At 39.3% G+C, this 24,851-nt stretch overlaps 1 protein-coding gene across 2 annotated transcripts in view; it reads right to left on the minus strand.

Annotated features, from left to right (window-relative positions):
• RANBP17 (RAN binding protein 17) overlaps positions 1-24,851 on the minus strand; it is a 159,962-nt gene that overhangs the window by 61,022 nt on the left and 74,089 nt on the right. For both annotated transcript variants that reach the window (XM_063349133.1, XM_063349134.1), the window contains 4 exons: positions 16,577-16,650; positions 8,055-8,135; positions 2,955-3,012; positions 2,762-2,870 (listed from right to left, as the gene is read on the minus strand). In XM_063349133.1, coding sequence (XP_063205203.1) covers positions 2,762-2,870; positions 2,955-3,012; positions 8,055-8,135; positions 16,577-16,650 — 322 coding nt within the window. The remainder of the gene's footprint in view (positions 1-2,761; positions 2,871-2,954; positions 3,013-8,054; positions 8,136-16,576; positions 16,651-24,851) is intronic.

Raw genomic sequence — 24,851 nt, forward strand, 5'->3', positions numbered from 1 at the left:
TGAACCCTCCCAGAAGGTAGAATCTCAAGCGTGCTTTGTTAAACCAGGACAGCAGTCCAAAGGACTACCAGAATGTCCAATGTTGACTGGGACCAACACTTTAATGACAAACTCGTTAGTTCTGGAAATCTGAAAACTATTTCTGTTTTAAATTTCAGTGTAGGCAGTCAAGAAAGAACATACAATTAGGATCCTACATAGTATTGCCCTATTAATCGAAGAACTTGTAACTTTTGGAAAAGCAACACAAACTACCACCTATAAATTCTTTTGCATTCCTGTACAAGCCACATTCACATCCCATCAAGAGTACGATATTAATAAGGAAAGGAAGAAACTATCCTAAACAAACCTGCCACGGTAAATTGTTCATTTTTGGTACGTCAAACTACACGTACGCATCCTTATTACGTCATCTGAAAGAAAAGAGATGCCTCGCGTGTTAAGTTATAGTAGCTCAGCGTGTGGCTTACGGCAATAGTGTTTTAAACTTGCTTCACTTGGGGCGGTTTGGCGCCGAGCATGAGTGCGTATACCTGTAAGCACAGCACCCGGACAAATCACGCCCAAGAGCTCCTGAAGGTATATTCTACAGCTTGGATCTACCCCTTTTGGTAGCGCGGAAGAAAAATATAAATTAAAATTTATTAATCCTAGGAAAACCTTTGATTTAAACGTAACTTTTACCGGTGTTCTTGGATTAGTTTTGGTTGCTATATACTTCACACAAATATCCAGTTTACTTTAGAAATCTTGGACTAAGAATCTTGGACAAAATGATGCAATTCTAAATGACCAAAAAAAATAAATTATTAAACGTACAGCCTGGGCCACGTAAGGAATTCAAAGTCTAATTATACTCATGTGACCTTAAAGTAATTCAACAGAAACCAAAGTGCATTTTGAAGCAAACACCATTTAATATATTGCTGTTCTTCCCTACAATTAAATTTTGCCAGTCACTCCAACAGCACATTGTTCAAAATGTAAATATTCTGAATTTACTGTATTCAACTAATCTCCGAAAAATACTTCTACGTCAAACAATTACTAAAAACAACCCCCGCCGATAAAAGTTCATCTTAATTTTGTTTCCACGCAAATTGTTTATCATTCACGTAAAAGGATTTTATATAAAGCTGATTTAATTTGGAAAAAAAAAACCTCAGAGAAGACAATCGGTACACTGCTTTTTTTGTCTAAAAAAGCTATTTTGCACAGTTTGAAAACATCTTCTGATTCACAAGAATGCTGCCATTCAATGCTTGCACACAGTTTGTGTATGCCTTACTTTTTGAATTTGGATCCTAAAAGCAACTTACACCTGTTTGTGTCTCTAGATGTGCTTTTCTATCAGTTCAAACCCAAACAATTCCAGTAGAAACACAAAGGAAATATTGAGGTATGCTTTTTCCAGATGTTCCTTAATCATTTCAGATCTTGTGGAGCTGCTAATCCAGAGGAACCACGATGACCTCTATCAGCTCGTAGCCAGTCATAAGCCACGCGCCTGCATTTTGTCTGACATATATTTACACAATCTCTGCTTTGAGATGTAGTTTTTAAAACCTCTGATCTTGGTTTTACCAAATTCCCCCCCACCCGCAGGAAAAGTCACTGAAACTGCATGTGTAACCCATTTTATATTAGAAAATGTACCTCTTGCTTATGTTATACAACACCGAGCCAGTACCGAAAGCTGTTTAACCACAAGTAAATCCAGGTCCAGCTCACAGTTGCCATCCTTTAAGAAAAAGCTGATAAATACGGTTCGGTCTTGCCTCGAAGTTAACTCTTTTCAGCACCGTTCAGCAGCAGACAGTACAGGGGAGGAACAACTACTGTTGGCTTACGACTGTGTCGATCTCTTCTGCACACATATTGCCTAGGTGTGCAGCCCTCCTTGTATGAGGGCTAGAAATCAGGAGACAGAAGACTTCTCTTATTTTCGGAAGGCCCCTCACCAGCGGCCCGCCTCGCGACACCTACAGGCATCCATCCTCAGGGCAGGCAGAGCCTCAGCAGACGTAAGCCTGCTCAGAAGAGGCAATTGCAGAAGCGCTGCATTCTTCACCGTCAGCTTCTTTAACACGGGACTTGTTTCAGTGCTCATTTTGAGAAGCCCAGCCTTCCCCATTTAGCCAACAGAGCGCTAACCACGCAGACAGTGTTCTGCCTCTTACTCTGGTGGCCAAGGGCAGTGCCTGGATTCAAATTTACCGGGTCTTTTATCACATCTAGCTATTAAAGAGTGCACCGTGTTTTACATGTGTCCAGCCTCCCTCGTTTCCAAAGGGCAACTCAAAAGGTAACCCCAAATGCATGTTTAAGTATTTCTGGCTGAACTGCAGAACTCTCGTCAATCTTTTTATTAAAACTTGGATGGTCTTGTATATTGGAAACGCGCACAAAGAACTGAAATTAAAGAAAACCTACTAGAAGCTGGAAGGTTCTGGCATAATCGGTATGTCACCTGGAAATGCAAAACACTTACTCAAGCACTTAATGCTGTAAATCTTCAAACTTAATGCAAAAAGTGCTTCTGTGCAAAAAATAACTCCTCTTGCTTATTTCGGCAACAGAAGGCAAACAAATACATTGGTATTGCTTCATCTCCAAAGTTGACAGGCAGTGATTTAAATACCAATGATAACATATTTACTGTACAATTACACTGCTGTTTGATGGGCTTAATAACCTTAAAAGTTCACAGTATTACACAAGACAGTGGTGTCTGGGGGATGTGGGAGAAGGACCTTACCTAAATCCACCATGAGGAGCCGCGTGAGAGCAGTGTAGAACACCGTCCGGCACCGAAGGTCACTGAGGCTGTAATTATCGCTGACGCCCAAGAAAGGGAAATGCTTACTCTGTGGAAACAGCAGAGTACAAAAAGTTAAGCGTTCTACAAAATCTACTACACACAATGTTTTTAACGCCGTAAGGAAACTTACTGTGTGATTCTGAAGCATGAATTTCACAGCCTCGATTTTCACAAGCTTTTTCAGGAGACTATAAGTAGCAGGCGTTAAGGAAAAATCAGCCTCGCAGTGTTAACGATTGTGTCACTGGGTTGTACAAACTTTCAGGAATTTTTAGTGAGAAAAAACCCTCAACTGAAACAACAACGAATGCAAGTTAAAAAAAATTATCTGAATTTCATCTAGAAATATATGTCACGGAGATGTTCTTTAGAACATTAAAGACCACAATCTATTATTAATTAAAGCAATTACTTTTTATGGCATATATTCTAGTCACAAAAGAGACAAATGAACTAAATGACTTTTATCATTAAACGGAGAGTTTCTGCTAATAAATGGTGCTGTTTTTTCCCCAGATAGGCCCATGTTATCAGCATGTAAAAAAGAAAAAAAGAAGAAAAAAAAGAAAAAAAGTGGTTTTGCAAGTGACCGTGTTGAAGATGACCGGCGCTTGGCAGGCCTAAGCAGCACTGAAGTAATGGGGTGGAAATCACAGAGGTTTTTTTTGCAGTTACGACAGATGAAAATGCATCTTGTATGTACTAAGCTACGTTAAACATTTAACCAAGTAATTTCAGACGTCTAAGAATTAAATGGAAATTTCTTAAGAACATACAAAGTCTCAGAGCAAAGTCTGTGGCAAAGTACAGCTGGGAATTTTGGATGTATCTATACATACTTCCACAGAAGTCCCAGTTCCGTCAACTTTATAGAATTGAAGATTGGTCACCGCGTCCCTCCGGCAAAGCCCGCGGCTGAGGCTCCCCCTGGCCCAGCAGGGTCAGCTCGGCTCTGTCTGCACCTCCTCTATCAAAGGCTCCCTGGGAGACGCACATCAAATGACAGAGTTTCCTGGACTGCACGTATTCTGCAGAGCATCTATTCCAGCATCCCTTACTAGGCAACTACACCTGATGGAACGTAGTATTTTTCCGAAGGTTTCTATTAAAAAGCAGGAGAAATCGTATTAAATCAAAAGTTGAGTTTGCAAGAACTATGTTATAGAAGGCCGTAAAGCTCAGATGGTCAAGACTTGTTTCCCAACTTCAATCCTCTCCCAGCTGGGTGAATTACGGACATCTCTAATAGCATGAGGACACAGCGATTCCCTGTCCCAGATGGTTCAAACATTTGGGGTTGAGACAACACTGCGTATTCCAAAAATTGCCACGCCGACGCCGGCATGAGCTTTTACTCAGAGGCAACCGCTGCCAGGAGGGATGCTCGCAAACACGGAGCGAGGGAACGGCCAGAGCAATGGTCTGGATTTTCCCACTCTTGTTTCTCCTTCATTTGGCATAAAACTGCTGTACGACTTTCGGCAAGTCTGTTAAATAGCACTGTTTCAGTTCGGCATCTGTAAAATGGGGATATAAAAGGCTTTATGATATCTGAGTATAGTAACATACTTTTTCAGGAATTCCACGGAAAAATTCAACCCCCAGAAACATCCACATTGAAGCATCAAATGAATGAAATGACTTATGGGCTTGTACATGTGACAAGGAAAATTATAAAACCAGGACTCGTTGGTTTACTGGACACTGTTGATCCCTGGTGTTGATGAGGTTCTTTAAGGAATAATCAGCAGGGCTGCATAATTTAGACTGCTCAGTAGTGCCTAGTCAGGGACAAACACAGAAGATTTTACAAACAAATACCCGTAACACTTCTTATCGTTACTGGGGTTTTTTTCTGGGTGCTTGCTTGACTCCGCCATTCCTGCACATAATTGACTGAAGACTTTGATTACTTTTATGGGAATAAACAATTTCCCGTTTCATTTTAAATGGATTAAATTCTTTTTACGCAGTTAAAAACGTAAGGATACGTTTTATAGCTGCTATTGGAAAACCTCCTAATCTAGTTTTTAAGATGATGCTCCTTTGTCGATCTCTAACATTTGACACAGCGTTACCTGTTTTATATCGCAAAGCTACAGAGTTGGGTTTTCCCCCCTGTGTTACAAGGGACAGCCTCTCATAAGGTAACAAAGACATGGATCAAGACTTTTTGAGACTAAATATTTTGCCTCAAGTTATTGTATGAAACAACAATGAAACTGTAGTTATTTTGCTACAAAAATATACAGTGGAAAAGTTAATTATTAGAAAAAGCTAAACATGCATGAGGGAGCACTATGGCTTCAAAGACATAAAGGAATGACTAACATATTCCATTATGTAAATGAATTCAAAGATATTTCACGACTGATCAGCTAGGAGGGACATAATGATTTATAATTCAAATAACTGAGCTTTGAAATCAAATTGGGCTAATATATTTCGAAATATGCAAACCTGGAATAATTGTGAAAGTAATGTAAACCATGACACCAGCTCCAATCATTTGTTGCCTCTACTGTTAATACTGATTTCTGTTTTTTCTTCCTTTTTTTCCCCCCTGTTACATAGTACATTTGCTGGAATTACGGTTGCTTTTAATTCCAGATTATCCTTTAGAAAAAGACTGTTATACTCATAAAAAAAGAAAAATAGCCATTTCTAAGACTGTATAGAAGCCGATTGACGCACACGAAAAGTCCTGAAATTAAATAAATTATTATTTTAACCTTTCGGGCTAGCCACAATTTAATCTATATCAAATACTGAAAATTGATCCACTGGATCCAGCGTCTTAACAATACACTATTTCTTTCAAAGCAATATATACTTAATGCCTTTTAAAAAAACCCTAATACAATGTGAAAAGGCCAAAGTTTGCAATGCCAGGAAGTAGTTATAAACTACTTCATATGTTTGAAATAAAAAGTACTTCAGTATTATTATTAAAAAAACCCCTATTGGTAGAGTTTTTTATAGGAAAAAAATACATATCTTTAAAAGCCAAAATGACCAGTGAAATTGGGTTGTACATCATTTTCTGGGAAAAAGGAAAAACAGCTTCGACAGGTGTAATTTATCATTTTTCTGATTTAATACCAAAGAAATATATTAAAATAATAAAAAGAATCCTGAAATCCTCAAAATTTGTAGTGATAAATAGCCCTCCCTGTCTTTATTGCATTATGCCTACTAACAGAAATATTGCATGGTGGATTTTGCCAGACAAGGACGATTATTTTCCAATAAAAAGTTGCATATTAAATTCCAGCACAAAAGTGGGTGTCTAATACTTTTGAAATCTTTTATGGTTTGCCAGGGAACACAATTTTAAACTTAACTAATACAACATCACGGCGAAGTGAAGCAGCATTAGAGCTCTCTCTGTACGACCCCACCCATCTAAGCAGAAAAGCTACTGTTCTCACAATTTGTCTGAAGCATTGCCGTTGTAAAGTAATTGAATGAATTTTTTTGGTATTTCTGTTTGTAGTTAATCCCTCTTTTTACTAGTCTTTAAACATTTCACATCGATGGTTAAGATGTGTATTTACGCAGACAGTGCTGCTTTACATCCCGCAGTCTGAAACTGCCCTTGCAACAGTTCGCAAGTTTCTGCAAAGAAAAAAAAATAATCACAATTTCATCTCAATTCTACTCTTCAGGAGAACTTAGGTTATTAAATATTTACTTTTTCATCCTTTCAGGGCCCTGGTATTATTGTATCTATTTCACAAGCAGAAACTCATTTATTGCAAATATAATTTGAGTAATTCAAAACTGAAACTATCCAGACATTGCAGCCTTGGAAAAGTATTATTTGCACCAACAGTTTATACGCTGACCATCGTTTTTGAGAGCTACCATGCCAATACCCGCCTTCGAAAGCCTCCAGAAGACGACAGGAAACGCTAGCTGCTTGTTGGCTTTCGCAGTAATACGAGGCTGATTATGTCAGCAAGTACACACACAAAAATAAACACGCAAGCACTTTTTTTTAGGTGCACTATGTTACATTTCTTGGTGATTTTGAAAGTGTTTTGAACCCTACTGAAGCAATAAGTATATAGTATCAAAGAGGAGAGAGCTCATTAGTCTCTTCATAAATCTTATTAATGAAATAAAGGGCTCTCCTTCTATTTTTGTCAAATTCCTTAGTAATGTTTCACTTTCAAGTCCTTTCCAGTCCTATTTCTGTGATGCCACGAGAACATAAACACATGCATACTTAAAATATCAAGTTAGCTGCTTAATGGTATTTCAAGTAAACATACAGAAGTACACATTGTATGATTTTCATTAAACAAAATTCACTTATGGAATGTGGAAACCCACACTCATCTTTCAACCCAAGGAAATATATTAAAATTCTTCTTATACGATTAGAGTTCTACAGAGAAATAAAATGATACCAATTGTCACATTCCAGATGCCTTCCCCTCTGCTTGTCTAGCAATCTCCCCTAGAAAATTACTGAAAAGTTGTTTTTATTTTGAAATAGCAAAGGATTTCAATATTGAATGTTTTCATGAGCTCTGGTGGTTTATTACCTGTCGTATACCTTTAAATATTGTGTCACACCAAAACCAGCTACTACTTTTTTTCAAATCTTCTTGCTCAATTGACTGCAAATTCAAAGAGCAAACATTCTTCTCCAACTTACAATAAGTGAACTGTAGAACAAGATACAAAAGGTTTGCAACAGGTAGCAAGTCAGCATCCATGACTTGGGTAAGAATTTCACAAAAATACTTGAACCCAGACAGAAATCCACAAGCTTGGCAGGAATTCTAAGATTCTAAGGAACTTAGAATCAGGCAACAATAAAACATGTGAAGAGGCTCGTGTTTAAAATCTAACTCGTGCTTCGTATCTTAGTTGGCTCTTCCTCAAAGTAGAACCAATCCTGTTCTCAAGCGCCAACAGAATGAATCCTCTTCTTGATACTGCAGAATTCATCGATGGTACGGACGTCAAGATTAGGAATGGGATACGTGACCATGAGCAACTAGTTATGTGATTTCTCTTTCGTTGGTAAGAAGTAGGTGGAAAAGAACCCACCTTTTGAAAACTGAGTAAATATTGATACCCTAATTGAGTAAATGAGTAAATATTAATATCCTAATTGGTTTAAAAATGTGTCACACAAAACAACAAAAATCTCACATTAATTTTTACCTTATTGTTTTCAAGCAATATGTTATGTCAAATCTAATAAAAAGGATATCCAACAGAAAGGTCATTTAGAAACTGAAGAGTTCTTGAAATCACGGGCTCACATCTTCCCCGGTATTTAAGGTTTGTAACACTAGAATAAACAAAAGAGTGAGATTTTATAACACATTTTCCTCTTTTTGAGAAGTGCAGTGCAAAAGCTCAGAGTAGCAGTGCATTATACTACAAATGTACTTCTGTAATGCGTCTTAGGATTTTCCATTTATGAGACAGAAAATACTATTAAAGGCATGTCATGTCTTTTTCCTGAACATGGGACTCAAACATTTTTGTAATGTTGTAACAAATACATTAATTTTTTTAAAAAAAATCCACCATCTATCATAATGAAATAGATTATCTGAAGCTTACCCCTACTTATATCTTTCTCACTCACTTTTCAACACAATATCTGGCCACTTCTGTAGTATTTATCTACCCGATTCTTCACAAGATAAAACCAAATTGCTATAAATTCCCCAAGAAAATTTCCGTAGGAGAAATGGGGCACAGAAAAACTAAGGGCCAATTCACAGAGCTACTGATATACTCAATTCCCAGTGAAACTCTACCTTGCAGTTCTTGTACTCATCCCGATTTTTCCTCTTCCCTACACCAAACACTTAACTAGAGTCAAGACAGTTGGATAGGGATGATCCTGCATTTCCCTAACTGCAACCCCTCTCAGACACAGGCATTTAGGAAGCATACTCTGATTAACGAACCAATGCATAAATTATGATATAGGATAACACTAGACCTATTATCAATCCTTGGGGACCATCACGTAAAACAACTTACTATTTCTGACAGCAAACTCTTACAGGTAGCCTTTCAGTGAAATCGTGCTGCCAACACCAGGCGATGACGACTTGCTCTACGACCTTCCCTAGGTTAAGCATGAGACACGGAGCCGGGACCCTCTACAGGTCCTTCTGTACCGCGTGTAGGTCAGTGCAAGGACACCTGCAGATGGAATCTGTTGCGCTCACCTACCAGATTTATTAGGAGTTGAAGAGGTGGCAGTAGCCTTCACATGAAAGGGGTAAACTGATGCCAGGAAAGCGGAAGAACGTAACTTTTCTCAAAGGAGGAGTAAGCTAAGAGTCGCTGGTTTTGTAGCCCGCCGTTTCCTCACTTTCTTAGGGGAATGTCATGTAAGCCAGTAACAACAATCTTACTCAAGCATCAATGTCCGATATTTACTGGTTCCACTGCAAACTTCAGCCAGTGGGTCCAAGAAGAAATTAACACCTCCAAAGTAGCTCGAATATATTTATCACTGAATTATATACTGACTACTAATAACTTTTTCTAGTACTCCTTTGAGGATCTAAGTTGGGCTGATCAGCCTATAACAAGTGTTTTCCTCCTGACCGCCTTTTTTCAAGGCAAGTATTGAGCCCTGCCCTTCTGGGGCAGCCACCGTCACCCCTTAACTGCTCAGAAGCCCCCATCCTCCAGCAGGGCGATAATGCCGTGTAAGAGATTCACGGCCGCATTTCTGATAGTGGATTCATCTGGAGAAATAAAACTCAGGCCATCGAAGCCTTTTGAAACACAGCCCGTTCAAATGAAAAGGCAGCACGACTTCCTGGCTCTGGAGGGTTTCAATTTTGGGAATATAGAACTTGAAGAAGACACGTTAAACGCCTTAAAATCAGCACTGATTATTGCTTTTACATATTCACAGGCTAAGGAATGTACTACACCACATAAACTAAATCTCTTTTTCAGGAAGTTATAAACTCAAGAACGCAGTTTAAAGCATCTAACTGTTTAGCATTATTTGCTCAGGAAAAGGCAAATAACAATGCAATTACCAAAGCAGCATTCCTCAATTTAGATTCACAAACAAACATTGATTTACTTTATAAAAATCTCTATGAAGAGCTACAGAGGTTCAGATTGCCTTAAAGAAATAGCCCATTCCAGCAAGTCCATAATTCACAGTTTATCCCTACTATGGGGAGTTCTGGAGATGTTTATAGTTGCACTAAATCCTTAACAAGTACATACCACACAAAGCAATAAAAATGAATTTGGACTACCCAGATTTGACATCAATATCAAAATCATAAAAAGGCTATTTTGCAAAAGAGCAAAATCTTTGTCCTTCAGTAGCCAGATGTACGACATTTAAAGAAAAACAAGAAGTCATGGTGACAGCTTGAAGAGAAAATTAAAACTGTGTAAGGAAGGCTCTTCATCCAACATTCAGGGTACTGTTGTACACATCTCTTCTTTCAGTTCATGGTTGTATTTGGATGCTGAAAGATGGAGTAATAATAAAAAAAGCTACAAAGTACTCGCAAGTGAACAGAGGCTGAAAAATTTCAATTATAATCGCAGCAATTCCCACTTCTGTTTCTGCCTTATCAATATCAGGCAAGATGACAGACACATAAAATGCAATATTTTAAGAAACATCTACAAAACATTGTAAGTATCTGAGAAAATTTGTAAAGATCTAGAGAGGAATCTCATAATACAAAAAGCAGTTTTCCACTATGTAAGGAAGAGAAGCCAAGGAATGAAAGAGGAGAAAAATTTACAGCTCTCAGAGAAATTATGGCAAGACAGCCCTTAAATCCAAGCGCTAGTGTCCTTGCCTCTTCATCTCTCAAGTGGCTTATTGATTTAAAATATGAACTAAATGAAACAGAGTCAAAGGAACCAATCATAAAGTTCCACATGAGGCACGGAAAATAAGAGCTCCATCAAAAGCTACGCCAATGCTGAAGTCACCAAAACACCTACGGTAGGTGAGCACTGAACACATTTTAAAGGCAAGTACAAAAAAAAAAAGTGGAAATAAAAAGTGGCAGAGTATTCCCAGTTTTGGTAACAATACCGGTATCAAAATACCAAACTACACACACAAAACCAAAGAGCACCGGTAACACTGATCCATGCTGAAAAGCTACGAAAATTTTAAAAATTCAAATGAAACAGCAGTAAGAATCCAGTAGACTTTCAAATATTTGCTTTTAGTTTGCCTTTAATAAGAAGACAAGAATAAAACCTCAGCCTCTAATAGCTGCACCAAAGAAGCTTCCCAACCTCCGAACCCCCCAGCTTGCTACGGGACTTTGTCACGACGCCTGCGTAGTAATGCAGCTCCAGCAGCACATCAAACGTCTCTCCCCTTAAGACACTGACTTCAAAGTATTATTTTAAAAGGCTTTGTATTTTTAACCTAAAATCTAGAAAGGGAAGGTAAATAATGATTATATACTTTAATTTACAGTTCTCTGGGAAAAGGCTTGTCATATCATCCACAGAATAATCAAAATTCTTTGCACATTCCACATCATCACGGTATTTGGCCAGGGAAAGAATTAAGGCAAAAGATATATCCACTTCCAGCCTCTTACATCCATTTCATTACTTTTCTGTTTGTATTCTATTGTCCTTAATTTCCCGCCCTGTCCTCAGCTTATGATTTGGGGAAAGACCTCTTCAGACACACTGCTCTTAAGAGTTCTGCGTGGTTCACAGCAAAGGACAACCTTTTGTACAAGATGCAGCAGTTCTTAGGGCGATATCGGATGGGAAATGATACCGCTGGGGCATAGGAGTGGAACGTCCAGCTTAGAAGAGAAAAACAGGCGGTGCAATTAAAATAATTAAATTTTAGAGGAGGAGACGGAATCAGGGATGTAAGGTAGGAGAGCAAAAGCCAAGCGTAGTCGGCACTGAAAAGGGAGTGCTGAAGAGCGAGTATATACCGTACGAAGAGAGAAAATCCATTTGGTCACACGGATGGTGGTACCTTCTCTACTTACAACGTATGCCAAAGTGCTCAAATATTGCTTACAGACCATTTGTAAGCGCCCAAAGAATTCATCCATCCTCTTTCCAGGAGGCCTTGAACTCCTTCTCTGAAGTGTAATGGGAGGTGTGTGTCACAATAAAGCTGGGGAAAGCCAGGAATGCTGTACTACCTGCACACGCACAGGTGGCTGTACCTCGCCTGCACAGGAGATCTGGTAATATGGCAAAGAAGCAGTTGCAAGAGATAAGCTGCTACTGGCCAGGAGAGATGAGAACCGCTGCAAATCAGCAACTTTGGGTGTGCCGGTGTCTTTGTTTACGAACCATGTAAATTTAGAATGATCTTGGTCTCAACTTAAGGATATTACAAATACACTTGCATTATAAAATCATTAAGATTAAAAAAAAAAATCATACATTTTAAACAAAACTTAGGTTGTTTAAGGTATCTGCTAACCAATTTCCATTAAAGTGCAAGAAAAATGGGCATCCAAATCCCCTAAAAAGACTTGGAAAATCTCTTCCTTATGTGGTACTTAAATTTCAGTAATAACAAAGATGACGATTTGTTGGCAAGAAAGCTCTGTAATATTTTAATTATTCCTTGTGGATTATCGTCATTTACAACGAAAGCTCTCTGTGGCTGAATGACAGTGATTGGATATATACTTTTCATTAGAGCTGGACAAAAGTGAGTAGTTACAAAAATGCACATTCTGCCATGAATAAAGGGCCAAGTTTTAGTTTGCTATGATTCATGGAGTTGTATCAGCATGAGTGTTCAGAAGATCCTATATGTATGTATTACTTAAATATTGTCACATGGAATATCTCTGTATGTATGTATATGTGCATCCACCATAGCAAAATCATTACAGCATTTAAAAAAAAAAAAAGGCAAAAAAACATCCAACAGCAATGTTTGGGTTTGCATCTTTCATTTATGTGTCGGTTGTTTTATCATGATCAAAAATACTACATATTTGGGCAAATATTTTGTGAATCTAACTCAGAATAAATCACTTCCACATGAATTGGATACTAACCGAAAGGAACCAGAAGAGGCTCACAAAGAATAAGTGAAGAAAAGGAAAGGTGCTTGCAGCCACAATAAACACAAGACGCTTTCGGCCAAATGCCCAGGACGGGCTCAGGGAGCAGATGGGACTAAAACTGCTCCAGTTGAAATATTTCCCTGCCTCTTACCTTTACAGGGAAGGAACAAAGCAGGTAGGTAGCTGCTGCTCAAAGAGGTGACAAAGGTCCTTGAACCTACCCGGCTCTTGCTACGATGCTGAACGCAGCTGAGAAGACTGAAGATGCCTTGCATATTAGAAAAATTTCAATGGAGGTTAGGTATCTTTTCAGTTGGCCTTTCCCCTTCCACACTTACACCCTGTAAGGTGACAGTCAAAGCAAGCAAAGACAGTGGGTGCTAAAAGAACCATCCTATAAAATTTCTGGTAAGACTGTGATGAAAATACAGCCATTAATGGATATTCCGACTACATAAAACTCCATCCCTTCAGAAACGGTTTAACAGGAATTCAGTAAAAGGCACATTCATTAACTTCCAATGAAAAGGTGATAAAAGGTCTAGGATGTGATGTGACAGCAGTACTTTAAACTCCAGTCAGAAGGGCTAAAGAACACCTACTACATTGACAAATCTCAAAATATTTCCGTACTTCGAAGAATATCTTTTTCATAGAGCCTTTAATCCATGAACTGAGCAGTGGCTACTGCAGCTACTAGTAGCTATGACAAGTATTTCAAATTGTTTTCTGTTAAGGAAAGAACTCGCTGAGTTTGATCACCTATCCCCCATTGCAAAGCTGCTACTAATGAATTCAAAAGAACTGATTAAAGCTACATATGTGAAAGCGAACTACTGAAAACACAGAGATCTGGGAAAAGACAGCTCAATAGAAAAGGAAAAATGTCATTTATACATCTAAACATTGAGCTCACATCAGGCTTCAGGAAACTAGAAACTCCATGTGTCAAAGAAGTTAAGTCTCCAACAGCAGAACAAAAAAAATAATTAACATGTCCTGGTAGACTACAACTTGTTTGACTACCATAAACTCAATTGCTATGTTTACTCCTCACACCAATTATAAAATGCTTCCTGCACGCATCCTTCACTGGATTCTTAATGGCAAAGCAGAAGGAAATAACCTGACCTTGGCTTTTGATCATCCCACAGTGCTAATGGCAGATTACAAGAAGGTACTTTCTCCAACACCTCCTGATTGGAAAGACTGATTTGCCTGCCATTAGCCAGGCAACAATACCCTTTCAAGCACAACTCCTCTATTTCACATAACGCTCAGCAGTAACAAAACAGAAACTATACACTTTCAAACGTTTTGTGCAGTTACTATACGAGAATTCCACCACTTTAACAAGAGAGTGCACACTAAAACTTCCCCGGCATTTCCTTTTAACCTCACGTTAAGGAATAACACGTGACAAATTTCACCTACTTAAAGGAAAAAATGGATCTGTAGGGTAAGACAGAACAGTAGACTAGTGGCCTTATAAAATAACAGTGTGGTTAAAAATATTGACTACATAAACAAGAGAAAAAGGTGAACGGTCTCACAGCCATGTACCCTGCCCACCGCTGCTACCAAGGTGCTAAGGTTATTCTCGGTTACAGAGCACCAGAAATGCCACCAGACCAGATTGCCCCATCTGACCTGAGTTTTTGGGTTATCTATCGGTATGTTACGGTTTCCCACCCCAGTTTTCCAACTGGCATGCTATCACTGGGGAGAAGCTAGTTTATTCTAATTGACAAACATGAATGTGTTTATCCAGCGGTTTCACAGCTAAGTCCTAAAGCTACTGGCTGAATTGTCCATTTCAGGCTGCACCATCCATTCTGCAAAATGAAATTGATCTTCAGTCTAATCAATGAACAATTCACAAAGATGCTGCATGTTTTTAGAAAAATACAGTAAGCCATGAGGAACAAGAAAATAAAAATATAAAGTGTGTAATCTAAAAAGCAGCACTGATTTTTGCTTTTTACATACCTGGCTTTCTTTTAAAATCTTCCACGTAACATTAAAACCCTAACTATATTTTTTTCTTAATCTACAGTGCTTGTGCAAATACAGCTCTATCCAAACTAAACACACGTAGTAATTATCACACAACTTAAGTGATAAACTGTTATTTCCTCAATTGGCAAAGGCAACAGAGATTTCCTCTCAACAGCAGCAACAAGTAGAAAAAGAGAAGCAAGCTGATGCACCTGGTCTCCAAACACGTCCTCTTCCCCCCTTTTTCCAGAGTTGTTCAAGTTCCACCGTAGTTTGAAAGGACAAAATGAAGCCCAGCCGTCTAGTACCAAGACATGGACTGCTTCCAGAAACTGTACAAGAAGCATCCATAAATATTTTTCCACTCGTCAACCTCCATTTACCTGTCTTCAAAGCACACTCCAGACAAATATCAAGGTTTGACGGGTACTGCTCTTACCCTATGGCAAGATACAACACTCAGTTTCTAGTTTCGAGCAAGCAAAGCGTTTCTGCCTTGTCTTCCGCAGAAAACTTAAGTCATATTACAAAATGACCTTGTCTTAATTGCTACTATTTCTCAAGGTTGGTAGTCATGGCAGCAAAAGACGAGCCACGTTTAATACTGTCCAAAGAGGTCACGGCTAACCTGGCAACATCGGCAGAGACGTTTCTCTAGTAAAAGTCAAAGTCTACTGCAAGTATTTACAGGTCTTATAAGTCAGATTTAAAAGACATGAAGTAAATGACAGGATGCAGCATCTTCCTCGCCGTAGAATAAAGAAGTAAGGTACTGCTTTCTCTTTCTCCAGGCACACAAGGAATTCGTTGTCTCCTGGGGACTCCCAGATTTTTTTAGTGGATATTCACAATTTTTCAGAGGGACCATTTTGTTTTGCTTCAAGAGCAAAACGGATTTTAGATGAAACTCTTTTTGAGTCAGGAGAAACTATCAAATCTCATGAAGGACATAAGTAATAAAAAGACAAAATCCTAGTAGTTTTGCTGGCACCCAAGGAAAGCGGCTGCAGCAGAGGCATGAGAAAAAGGTAGCTGCTCCAGAGTAATTTTCTAGGATTATTCTTAAGAGAAAGTATTGCAATGCTCATCTGCCAGAATAACACGCCATCTTGTTCTGCCAAACACCAGAGATGAGAAGACAGCTCATAATAACGCCCCTTGTCTCCTTCAGTATGAGGCCTTAAAATCCTCCTCTGTGAATCTGTATTTTTTAAGAGAGCAAATTTTTCCAGATCTTGCCAAAAAGCAATCCAAAGGAGCCTCCCCAAACCAAAGCGAGATTAGTTTAACTTGGTCCGTTCCCCACTGTAAATTTTCACGAAGCTTTCCAGGCAATTGCGCTGACACCTGAGGGTGGCAGGAATGGGAAGCGGGGAAGGGCAGGGACTGCTTACACCAGGCTGCCACTGAGCAAGAGTCTGTGAAATCTCAGCTCCGGTCTCCCACAAGCCCTTTCCAGAGGTGATGCAGGCACCGCAGAGGACGTATCTAGCTGCAAGTATTTATTTAGGGGCCTGCAGCACCTTCAGAATACAATATACGGGTGCTTCTGAAAACGCTTATCCCTTACTTCAGATGTTTAAAATTTACAGAAGACATTTTTCTAGCAAAGAGCAAACTTAATGATAAAATAAAACTCAGATTTTATGCAAACACTGAAGTGAAAACAAAATACATACAGACTGGAACCAAAGTAAACACTCACATTTTGGTCATAAATGTTTCCAGAACATGGTTGTCGTCTGTTATTCCTAAGACTTCTGACATTCGGGCATACACCTGGAAATAAACATTTGAACAGTAACATATTATAGACAATTACAAGCACCAACCTTTTCATTTTGTATAAAACCTTCCCTATTTTGATTTTCCATGAGAAAAGTACAGGCACAAATGCCTGTCCACCCAACCCAGCTGAAGCACTTGTAAGCAACGGCTCATACACTCTGCGACGTTGTTTTGTGAATTTGGGGCTGATAGGCTTTTACTTGCCCTTGCATCCATTTCTTCCTGCAAAGGAGACGTAACCCAGTAAGCTCACTTTGTTGTGCACAGAACAATGCAGTCCCTATTCAAAAAAACCTGTTCCGTTATAAAAAATGGCAAAGGCATGGAGAAAACATTCTTCACTTGGTGTCTGTCCCCAGTAGGATGTGATTCAACACTGTCTTTAGCTTGCATTTGCAAGTTCTTGCACTGCCAGTCATAAAATCTGGTAAATTAGGTACCCTTCAGACATTCACGTTTGTGTTCTCGAAGGGAGGACCAAGGCCTTGGCAGCAACTAAGTTTAGTTGTATACTTTTCCCCTTTATTTCAGATCCAAGACATACATCAGAGGGAGCTTTCCCAGCACCCTGCCTAGCAGCTCAAACCGCTGTTACGATGCAGTAACAAACGCACAGGATACAGCCAGTAGATTTTTTTTTTCCTTACTGTGCAATCTTCATCAAGTTTTCTGGTAATTTTAGTAATTTAACATTTAGTTTGGATAAAAACCATTTAGTTGGGTTAAGTCAACTCGAGAATCAGAAGGGAGATGTATTGCAAAATTTCTTTACAATCCTCTGCCAACTCGCTTTACGCTGAGCTCAACTCTGCTATTTGCTTACGACTGGGCTAAACGCAGATCTCCCAGTCAGCACGTTTCATTTCAGACATTTTAACCTTTAGCGACGCTAAAATAAGTATTAGGGGTTAGCTGTAAGTCTTCCATATGATGTGATCAAGTCAAGCGTCACCGAGGTCTGAGATGCGAGCAGCAGGCAGAGCACACGCCGCCCCGTTACCCAGCGGTGAAAGCCTGGTGCCATCTAGCTGTCAATTTTGCTCGCCGACATCCCATATTCCACGCAAATACCAACCAACTTTAGATAACTCAATACTTCTGTTACTCTGCCTCAACTTGCTCCTACCAACTTCCCTTCTGCTAGTGATCTAATCCCACGACTTTGCTTAAAAACCAAACCGGCAGTATTCTACCTCTGCAGAGGTCAGTAATAATAATATAAATAATACGATAAAAATCGTATTTTCATGTCCCAAAGACTTTAGTTTTAAACCCAAGCACAACAAAGGCACAAGGAAATAAACTGGCAGCTCTAACCAGAAATTCCACCAAGATCAAGGATAACTTAACAAGTTAAGCTAACTTATCCTTTTATAATTGTATGAATGTAATTTATCGTGACAAAATCATAGACTGCTTTAGGTCAGAAGGGACCTTAAACATCATCTAGTTCCAAATCAGTAGTGAAAGGACAATCAAAACATGAAAAAAGCCATCTGTAATACACAATACGACCCTTCAAACGTTGCAAAATATTTTCATGCTGTAAGCGTGAAGTTATCATGTAATTAAACGTAGCAGCAATAATATATTCAAATATAAAAAGAATATCTTCTGATTTAAAACAACAAAAAAATCACCTTGCTAAATAGCGCGCTGCTGAAACGCTACAGCAGGTGAAATTTTAGCAAAGTTTAAGAATGTCTGTATTTGAGGAAAAGGGAAAAAGAGACAGCGAGGAACACAAGCATGTCAGGAAAATCCCATCTCTGGGCAGAGCTCTCCCTTCCGCCCCGGGAAAGCAGCGGGAGCAGCGCCGGCAGCAGCGCCGGGCTCTGTTGTCAAACTGGGCCCTCCCCACCTCACAGTTTAACAAATAAAATACTAAACCAGCAGTCAGTGTTGACAAAGAGCAGTGCTTTAATCCACAATTATCCTTGTAACTCTTACTACTCCTTTTATCATCCATTAGCTTTGACTCCCATTATCCCATCAAGAACTGTGTCAACGCTTTTGTCCCTGGGGATTTCCCACAACTACCAGGATCTGACAGCCAAGCTTGAGTGCTAAGCAGGATCATTACCTCTTAAATCCACTTATCTGATCCACTGAATAGTAAATTGAAAAGCTCATTAACAGCAACAATCTGATTTGTTTTCACATGTGACAGGGTCATTTCAAGTCAGCGTGAATACAGCGCTTGTAATAAAAACTACCGCCCCTTCCCCAACGTGACAAATTGTACGCCGAAATAAATGTGATATTTTAAACACCTTCCTCAAGATCATTTTCCAAACCGACATGCGCTCTTGGCATGTAAAAATAGAAAAGCAAACAACCCCCAACCGCAACAATGAAACGCCCTTAGACTTTTAAGCGCTATAAAAAATTAATGATAAAGCATTTTGGGCGTATAATAATAAAACACACTTCCACAACAAAGCCCGTGCTACATATTCAAAAGGCAGAGAAAAGGGCTGTTGAAAGGGGCGCTGAAAGGCGTGTGGAAGCGCTCCCACATCCAGCCGGGCTCCGGGGGGCCTCGGGACCTCCTCCCTCTGAGACTTCCAACAAGGGAAAAACCAGGCTTAGGCTTTAGTTCCCTCCAGACATTTCAAGGAAGGAGCTGCAGGATAATCAACTTTCAGTAGGAAATAACCACTTCAAGACTCCTGGAAAACCTTTACACCATCATTCCCTAATCCTTACTACTGCAGGATTTCGAAGTTCCAAACCAAATCCTGCACCGACAACACGATCATCACCAAAGATGTAAGCTTCTTAATAAAATATCCCACCACCACCATCTCATTCTTACAACAGTTATGAATATCAGTGAAAGAAAAAAAAAAATAATCGTCAGAAGCGCTAACGTCAGGGTACAAGGTTGGATTCGCTCCTCGGGTCCAAGCGCAGAGGCGAGGTCCCCAAAGCAAGCTCGGGCTGGTACCACCACCGCAACCAATAACCCCCGGCACTGCTACCTTCAAAGGTGACAGCAATGGCCACGGCAGTGAAGAGGAAGAAGAGACCAGCAAAACACCTCCAATAATAATCAATAACAATTGCAAACATATTAAAGTAAGCGTGAAGGCAAGGGATCCAAGCCTCCTTTTTCCCCCTCCCCTGTTTGTCCCATTAAAGCCACCTCAGTGGGAGGAAGACAGCAGGTCGACAAGCTCCAGTGCCAGGGAATATTTTACGATCTAGCAGATTTTTCAGTGGTTCAAATCACATAGCCGAATACTTCCCAACTACTTGCACTGTACCTGCTGCATTTCAGAAGGATGAGAAAATAAAATTGTGAAAGCAATGTTTTATAAGGCAAAGCACTTCTATGTAAATACAGTTCAAGAAAACGAAGAAATAATTCACTAGTCACAGTACAACTTTATTTCCCCATCTTCTCTACTCTTTGACCCCAGATATGCTTAACTTTGCTTTGTCTATTGAGGTCTTCTCTTTTTGGTACTACCATTATAACTCTGAAGAAGCTAATTATGTCAATTCTTAAATGTGAAGCAGATTACAGAACTGGGAAGCTCAGAATATGAGTTCCTAAAGGTTGTATGGCTATATAATGACAGTCACAGAAATTCAATAACAGCACTGTATGGAATGTACTCAAACGCACCCCATGAAACAAATTAAAACAGAGCAATGAATCTCTCACACTGTGCAAATAAGAAAACACAAGAAAATGTTGGTTTCTATATGTTTCATAAGGGCTATTATAATGAATTAAGATTTTGGATAATGAATCTTCAGAAAATTACAGTAAAGTTATTACCCGTAGGCACAGCATAAATGCGTAAGATATTATAACTTCCTTGAAGCTCTCCAGGCCTCGCTGCAGAGAACTATCACTGCAACATTAAAGTATTTTGTCAGGAACATTGAGGGCAAAACCAGCCCTTAACCATATTCACCCCAGGCTGCGGGAAGCGGAGTGTGGGGAGCATCCATGGCCGGGCAAGGAGAACACCTCCGTCCCTGGGAATCCACGCGATGCTGGCCGACCACGGCACGTTTCTGAAGCCGCCGTCCCACCCTTCTGACGAATACCCCTGCACATCACCCAGTACAACTCCACACTTGCTTGGCATCCAGTGCCATGACACATTTAGTAATTTCCACTGCTTTTTAAATCCAAATCAGGTATTTTGAATTTTTGGCACTTAAAAGCTCCATTACAACGCAGCAGACATCTAGCTTCCAAATCCCACAGCCAGTTTAAGAAAATCTGATCTGAATCCCCCGATCAGTGTAGCAGGGTGCCAGATCACCATCTTTACCTCCTGACCAAACTAAGGGTTAAAAAGCTTTGGCTTTTCTGTCCTCTACAGAACAGAGGAAAACCTCGGTCACCTCCACTCCTGACCAGCTGTCTTAAAAAGATCACAAAACATCTTAACTCTGAGTCTGAACCAAGAGAATGGGCTAATCTGATGTTTTATAATTAGCTTCCTAATGAAAAAAAAAATCCAAAACAGGCCATAAGAATTTGCCTCAGTTAGTTCCCGACAGCACCTCCGAAGATGAAGTTGGGCTTTGGGCTACGTAAAAAGTAGGCGACGCTCCCGTTCACTGCTACACGTGTTTGTAAGCAACCAGAGGAACTGCACCGATTACAGACATTATATACTGTCTACTGTCTTACCTATAAACCTAGCTTAATTAAAATACTGCACAAAGTTATCCTCAATTCTAAGAGACCTAGTAAAAAATAACATTTAAAAATTAGGGTCTTGTTATTACAACTATGCGTTATGTTGTAGGGGAAAGGGTAAATCTGCCGCGTGGCTCAGAGTTGTTGTTACAGCCGTTATTTCCTCCCTGGTCTGTTGAAATTCTCTGTCATCACCAGTTCAGGTAGTCAGAGGTATTAACAGTTCCCGCAAAGGCTGTTTTCCAGGCTCTCTTCCCCAGTCCCTGCCCAAATTCACCGGGCTCTGGGAAGTGGGAGCGATTAACTCCCTGCCTCCTGCTCCAGAAAGTAAGATGCCAGCAACAAACCTTCCCTTAAACGGAAACTGATCTCTATTTCAACGACTTCTCTCTGCTTTTATTTACTTATTTATTTATTTCTCCTTTTCTTAACTCCCGTTTTCTGAAACATCTTGAAAGAAAGATTTAAAATTCTGGTGAACTTACCATGGGAGACCTACTATGAACTAACTGTGGTTATTACCGGTGCGGCATGAGAGGCATTCTTCCGAAGGAGAAAAAAAAAAAAAAAAAGAAAGAAAATTGGTTATCTACTAGCTTTTCAGTTAGCCAATTGTTAAAAAGGCGCTTAGCTCTACAATTCTTGTTTAGACTTTCATTTTTGTAAAGCACCGTTAGAGATTTTTAATTCCACCGTCTCTTTTGTTCTCCTCCAGGGCTTAAAGTACAGTGAAAACTGAAAAATACTATTAACAGCTATTACTTTTTGAACATCATCTGGAAGATTTTTAGTTTTTGAAGCACAGTTCTGTGCTGCGCTCTCCACCAGAGCTATGCACTGCACTGCAGAGATTCAAGTCATAGGTGCCGTCAGGTATTTGTTTAACAAGACGCCAAAATGCTGTTTTAAAATCCTCTAATGACGGAAACGAACCCAATACTGTACAGATCACAAGAGTAGATCTGTGCCAGTCAGAAGATTCCAAAAGATAAATATTAAAGGTACTTCAGTAGCAGTAATCAAGACCTTTACTTGCCCCTGTAACTATTAAAAGTGTCCAGCTTAATTTTATTCAGTCGCTTGATTCTATCTAGACGAGTGGCCCACTCAGCACGCTCACGTGCAATAAACCTCAATCCTAACGCATCGACGTTAGTTTGGCACTTAAAAACAAGTAATAAAAACCATAGCTACTTATTGTAGTTCTAAAATTTCTCTATCAAAAACTATTTTGTTGTAGTGACTAACGCAGCTGCAGGTGCTCCCCACCTCTCAGGATCAAGCCTTAAGCATACGGCTTTTAGCGCTATTACCTATTTTGAAAAGGTTTTTTGCACCCGGGCTGTACGCGAGAGTGCTTTTGCACATTTATCCCACGGCATAAGGAGAGGTGTTACAGCCACCCCAGCTAATACTAGCAATTTGAACAACCCTCTTTGGCAAGCCAGAAATAAGATAATTGTTCAACATAGGCTGGCTCTTCTGAAATACTGGAAGCATTGCCTGTAATTATAGACATCTGTCATTGCTAGCCACTCAGTAGTAACCCTGACATCAATATACAACTATAACACTAAACTGCCTGCAGGCACAGCAATGGGAGCCAGAGACGAGAGGCGGGCAATCATCTGCCTCATCCAAACTATCTGTCAAAGGTTGCTAACCACAAATAGCTCTTACGTTTTTGTATCCTTAGGATAATATGTTGATTTATTTTAGATCCTCTAATATTTACAGTCTAGGCCATCCACTAAAAGAAAGAACCCAACCTGATGGCTAATGGAGGCCGTTAGGGTTCAGAACCACCATGGAGGGTCACAGCCCACCTCTCCAACGCCCAACACCGACGGCTGCTCGGAACACGCACCTGGGTGTCAACCACCGTCCCTCCTCCAGGCTCACGCCTGCTCAACCTATAGTCATTGCTCTTCCCTCATCAGCCAAGATTTTCATCTACTGACCCAAAGAAATATTTGCATTTTCAACCTTGAGAATATCAATGCAAAAACGTGCCCAATAAGTTCCAGCATCCCAGCGCTCACCCTGCCAGTAGAGAAACGAGAGGAGCTCTGCGGAATTATCTTCAATGGATAATTTTGAAAGAGGAATTGCATTAATGATATAAAGTATCTTTACAGATTAAATACTTCCCCGGTTCTTAGCAGGAAGCTGACGTATACCCTTAACCAAAGAATAAAGTTTCTTGAAATTTACAGATAAACGTGGATATTTTCTTTTTAATTCTAAGGTGAAAATCATGCTGAAACCCTCAATCTCTACTTTTTTGTCTCCGTCGGAAAAACAATCTCAGAAAGGGTCAAAAAAAGATTGTAGGTTTAAACTAATTAGGAATTAACATCCTTACAATTATCATAATTTGTTATTAACAAAACTGAGATTTCTTAGTATGATTCACAACAGCCTCTGCTGAAGAGAAACTATTAATTACTAGACAGACAGTTAGCTTACAAGTGAGCTGCATTTTAAAAACCTCCTTTAAAATACAATTGCTAAATGCCTTACAGTGCTGTAATGTGAGACAGGTTCAAATCTTATTACTTCACTGAAATTAAAACCTAAGTTTTAATACTGTTCAAGTCGAACAATGATTCCACACTTTATTGCTTTTGAAATCCCTTGATGATCATAGGAAAAAATGCCCCCGAGAAAAAGAGACTCTGTTTTCGATAAACAGAAAATACAGTTTGCACTCTTAGCCTCTTTGTCATCACAAAAAAAGGATTTAATGCCAATTCTTTAAAAAAAGACTTTTTTCACAAAATGTGCACCTTGTGTGCCATTTGTAAAATCAGCTCACTTTCTTTTATTTATTACTGCAGCGCGGCAAGGCAATAAAGCAGCTACTGATAGCTAATAAATTACATGCCTTTTAAAACAATTCTCCAGCTACAAAAACTTGTAACTACAAAGGCTTACATTTACATGGTACATCCTCTGAAATGTCTATATTTATGTTCTATTTAACCACATAAATAAAATCTGACCCTTTATTAAACAGCCGAGGACAAAACAGGGGCTACACGCGAGATTAAACAAAGGGTAACTTTTTACGGCTTTTTTAAAGATTTACATAATTAAACACAAAGTGTAACAAAAAATTGGCCTCAGCAGTTCAGGTGCAAAGTGTTTGAAAAATAAAACACATTTTTAAGTATGCCCTTCAAGCTACCTTCAGGAAAAAGGGTGATCACCAATTTTTCAATTATTGCATGATAACAATGATTTACTCCTGAATCTAAAAATTACATAAGGTTTTCAGTAAAAATTGCAACATATTAAGGCAATATAAAACAATAATGCTCCATCGTATACCATGAAAGCCAGTTTTTGTATTTTTAATTAAACTAAATATCAGAGCTTTGGGAAAGCATTTTTTTTTTTTTTTGGTTAAAACAGATTTAAAATGAAAAAAACCTGCAGTCTTCTTTCATCACGTCTCTCTCTCCAAGAAACGCTTTAAATCTATACGTATCTATTAAACTCATTGAACTGCTCTTAAAAT

The sequence above is a fragment of the Chroicocephalus ridibundus genome, chromosome 11 (assembly GCF_963924245.1).
Source record: "Chroicocephalus ridibundus chromosome 11, bChrRid1.1, whole genome shotgun sequence".
Lineage (NCBI taxonomy): Eukaryota > Metazoa > Chordata > Aves > Charadriiformes > Laridae > Chroicocephalus > Chroicocephalus ridibundus.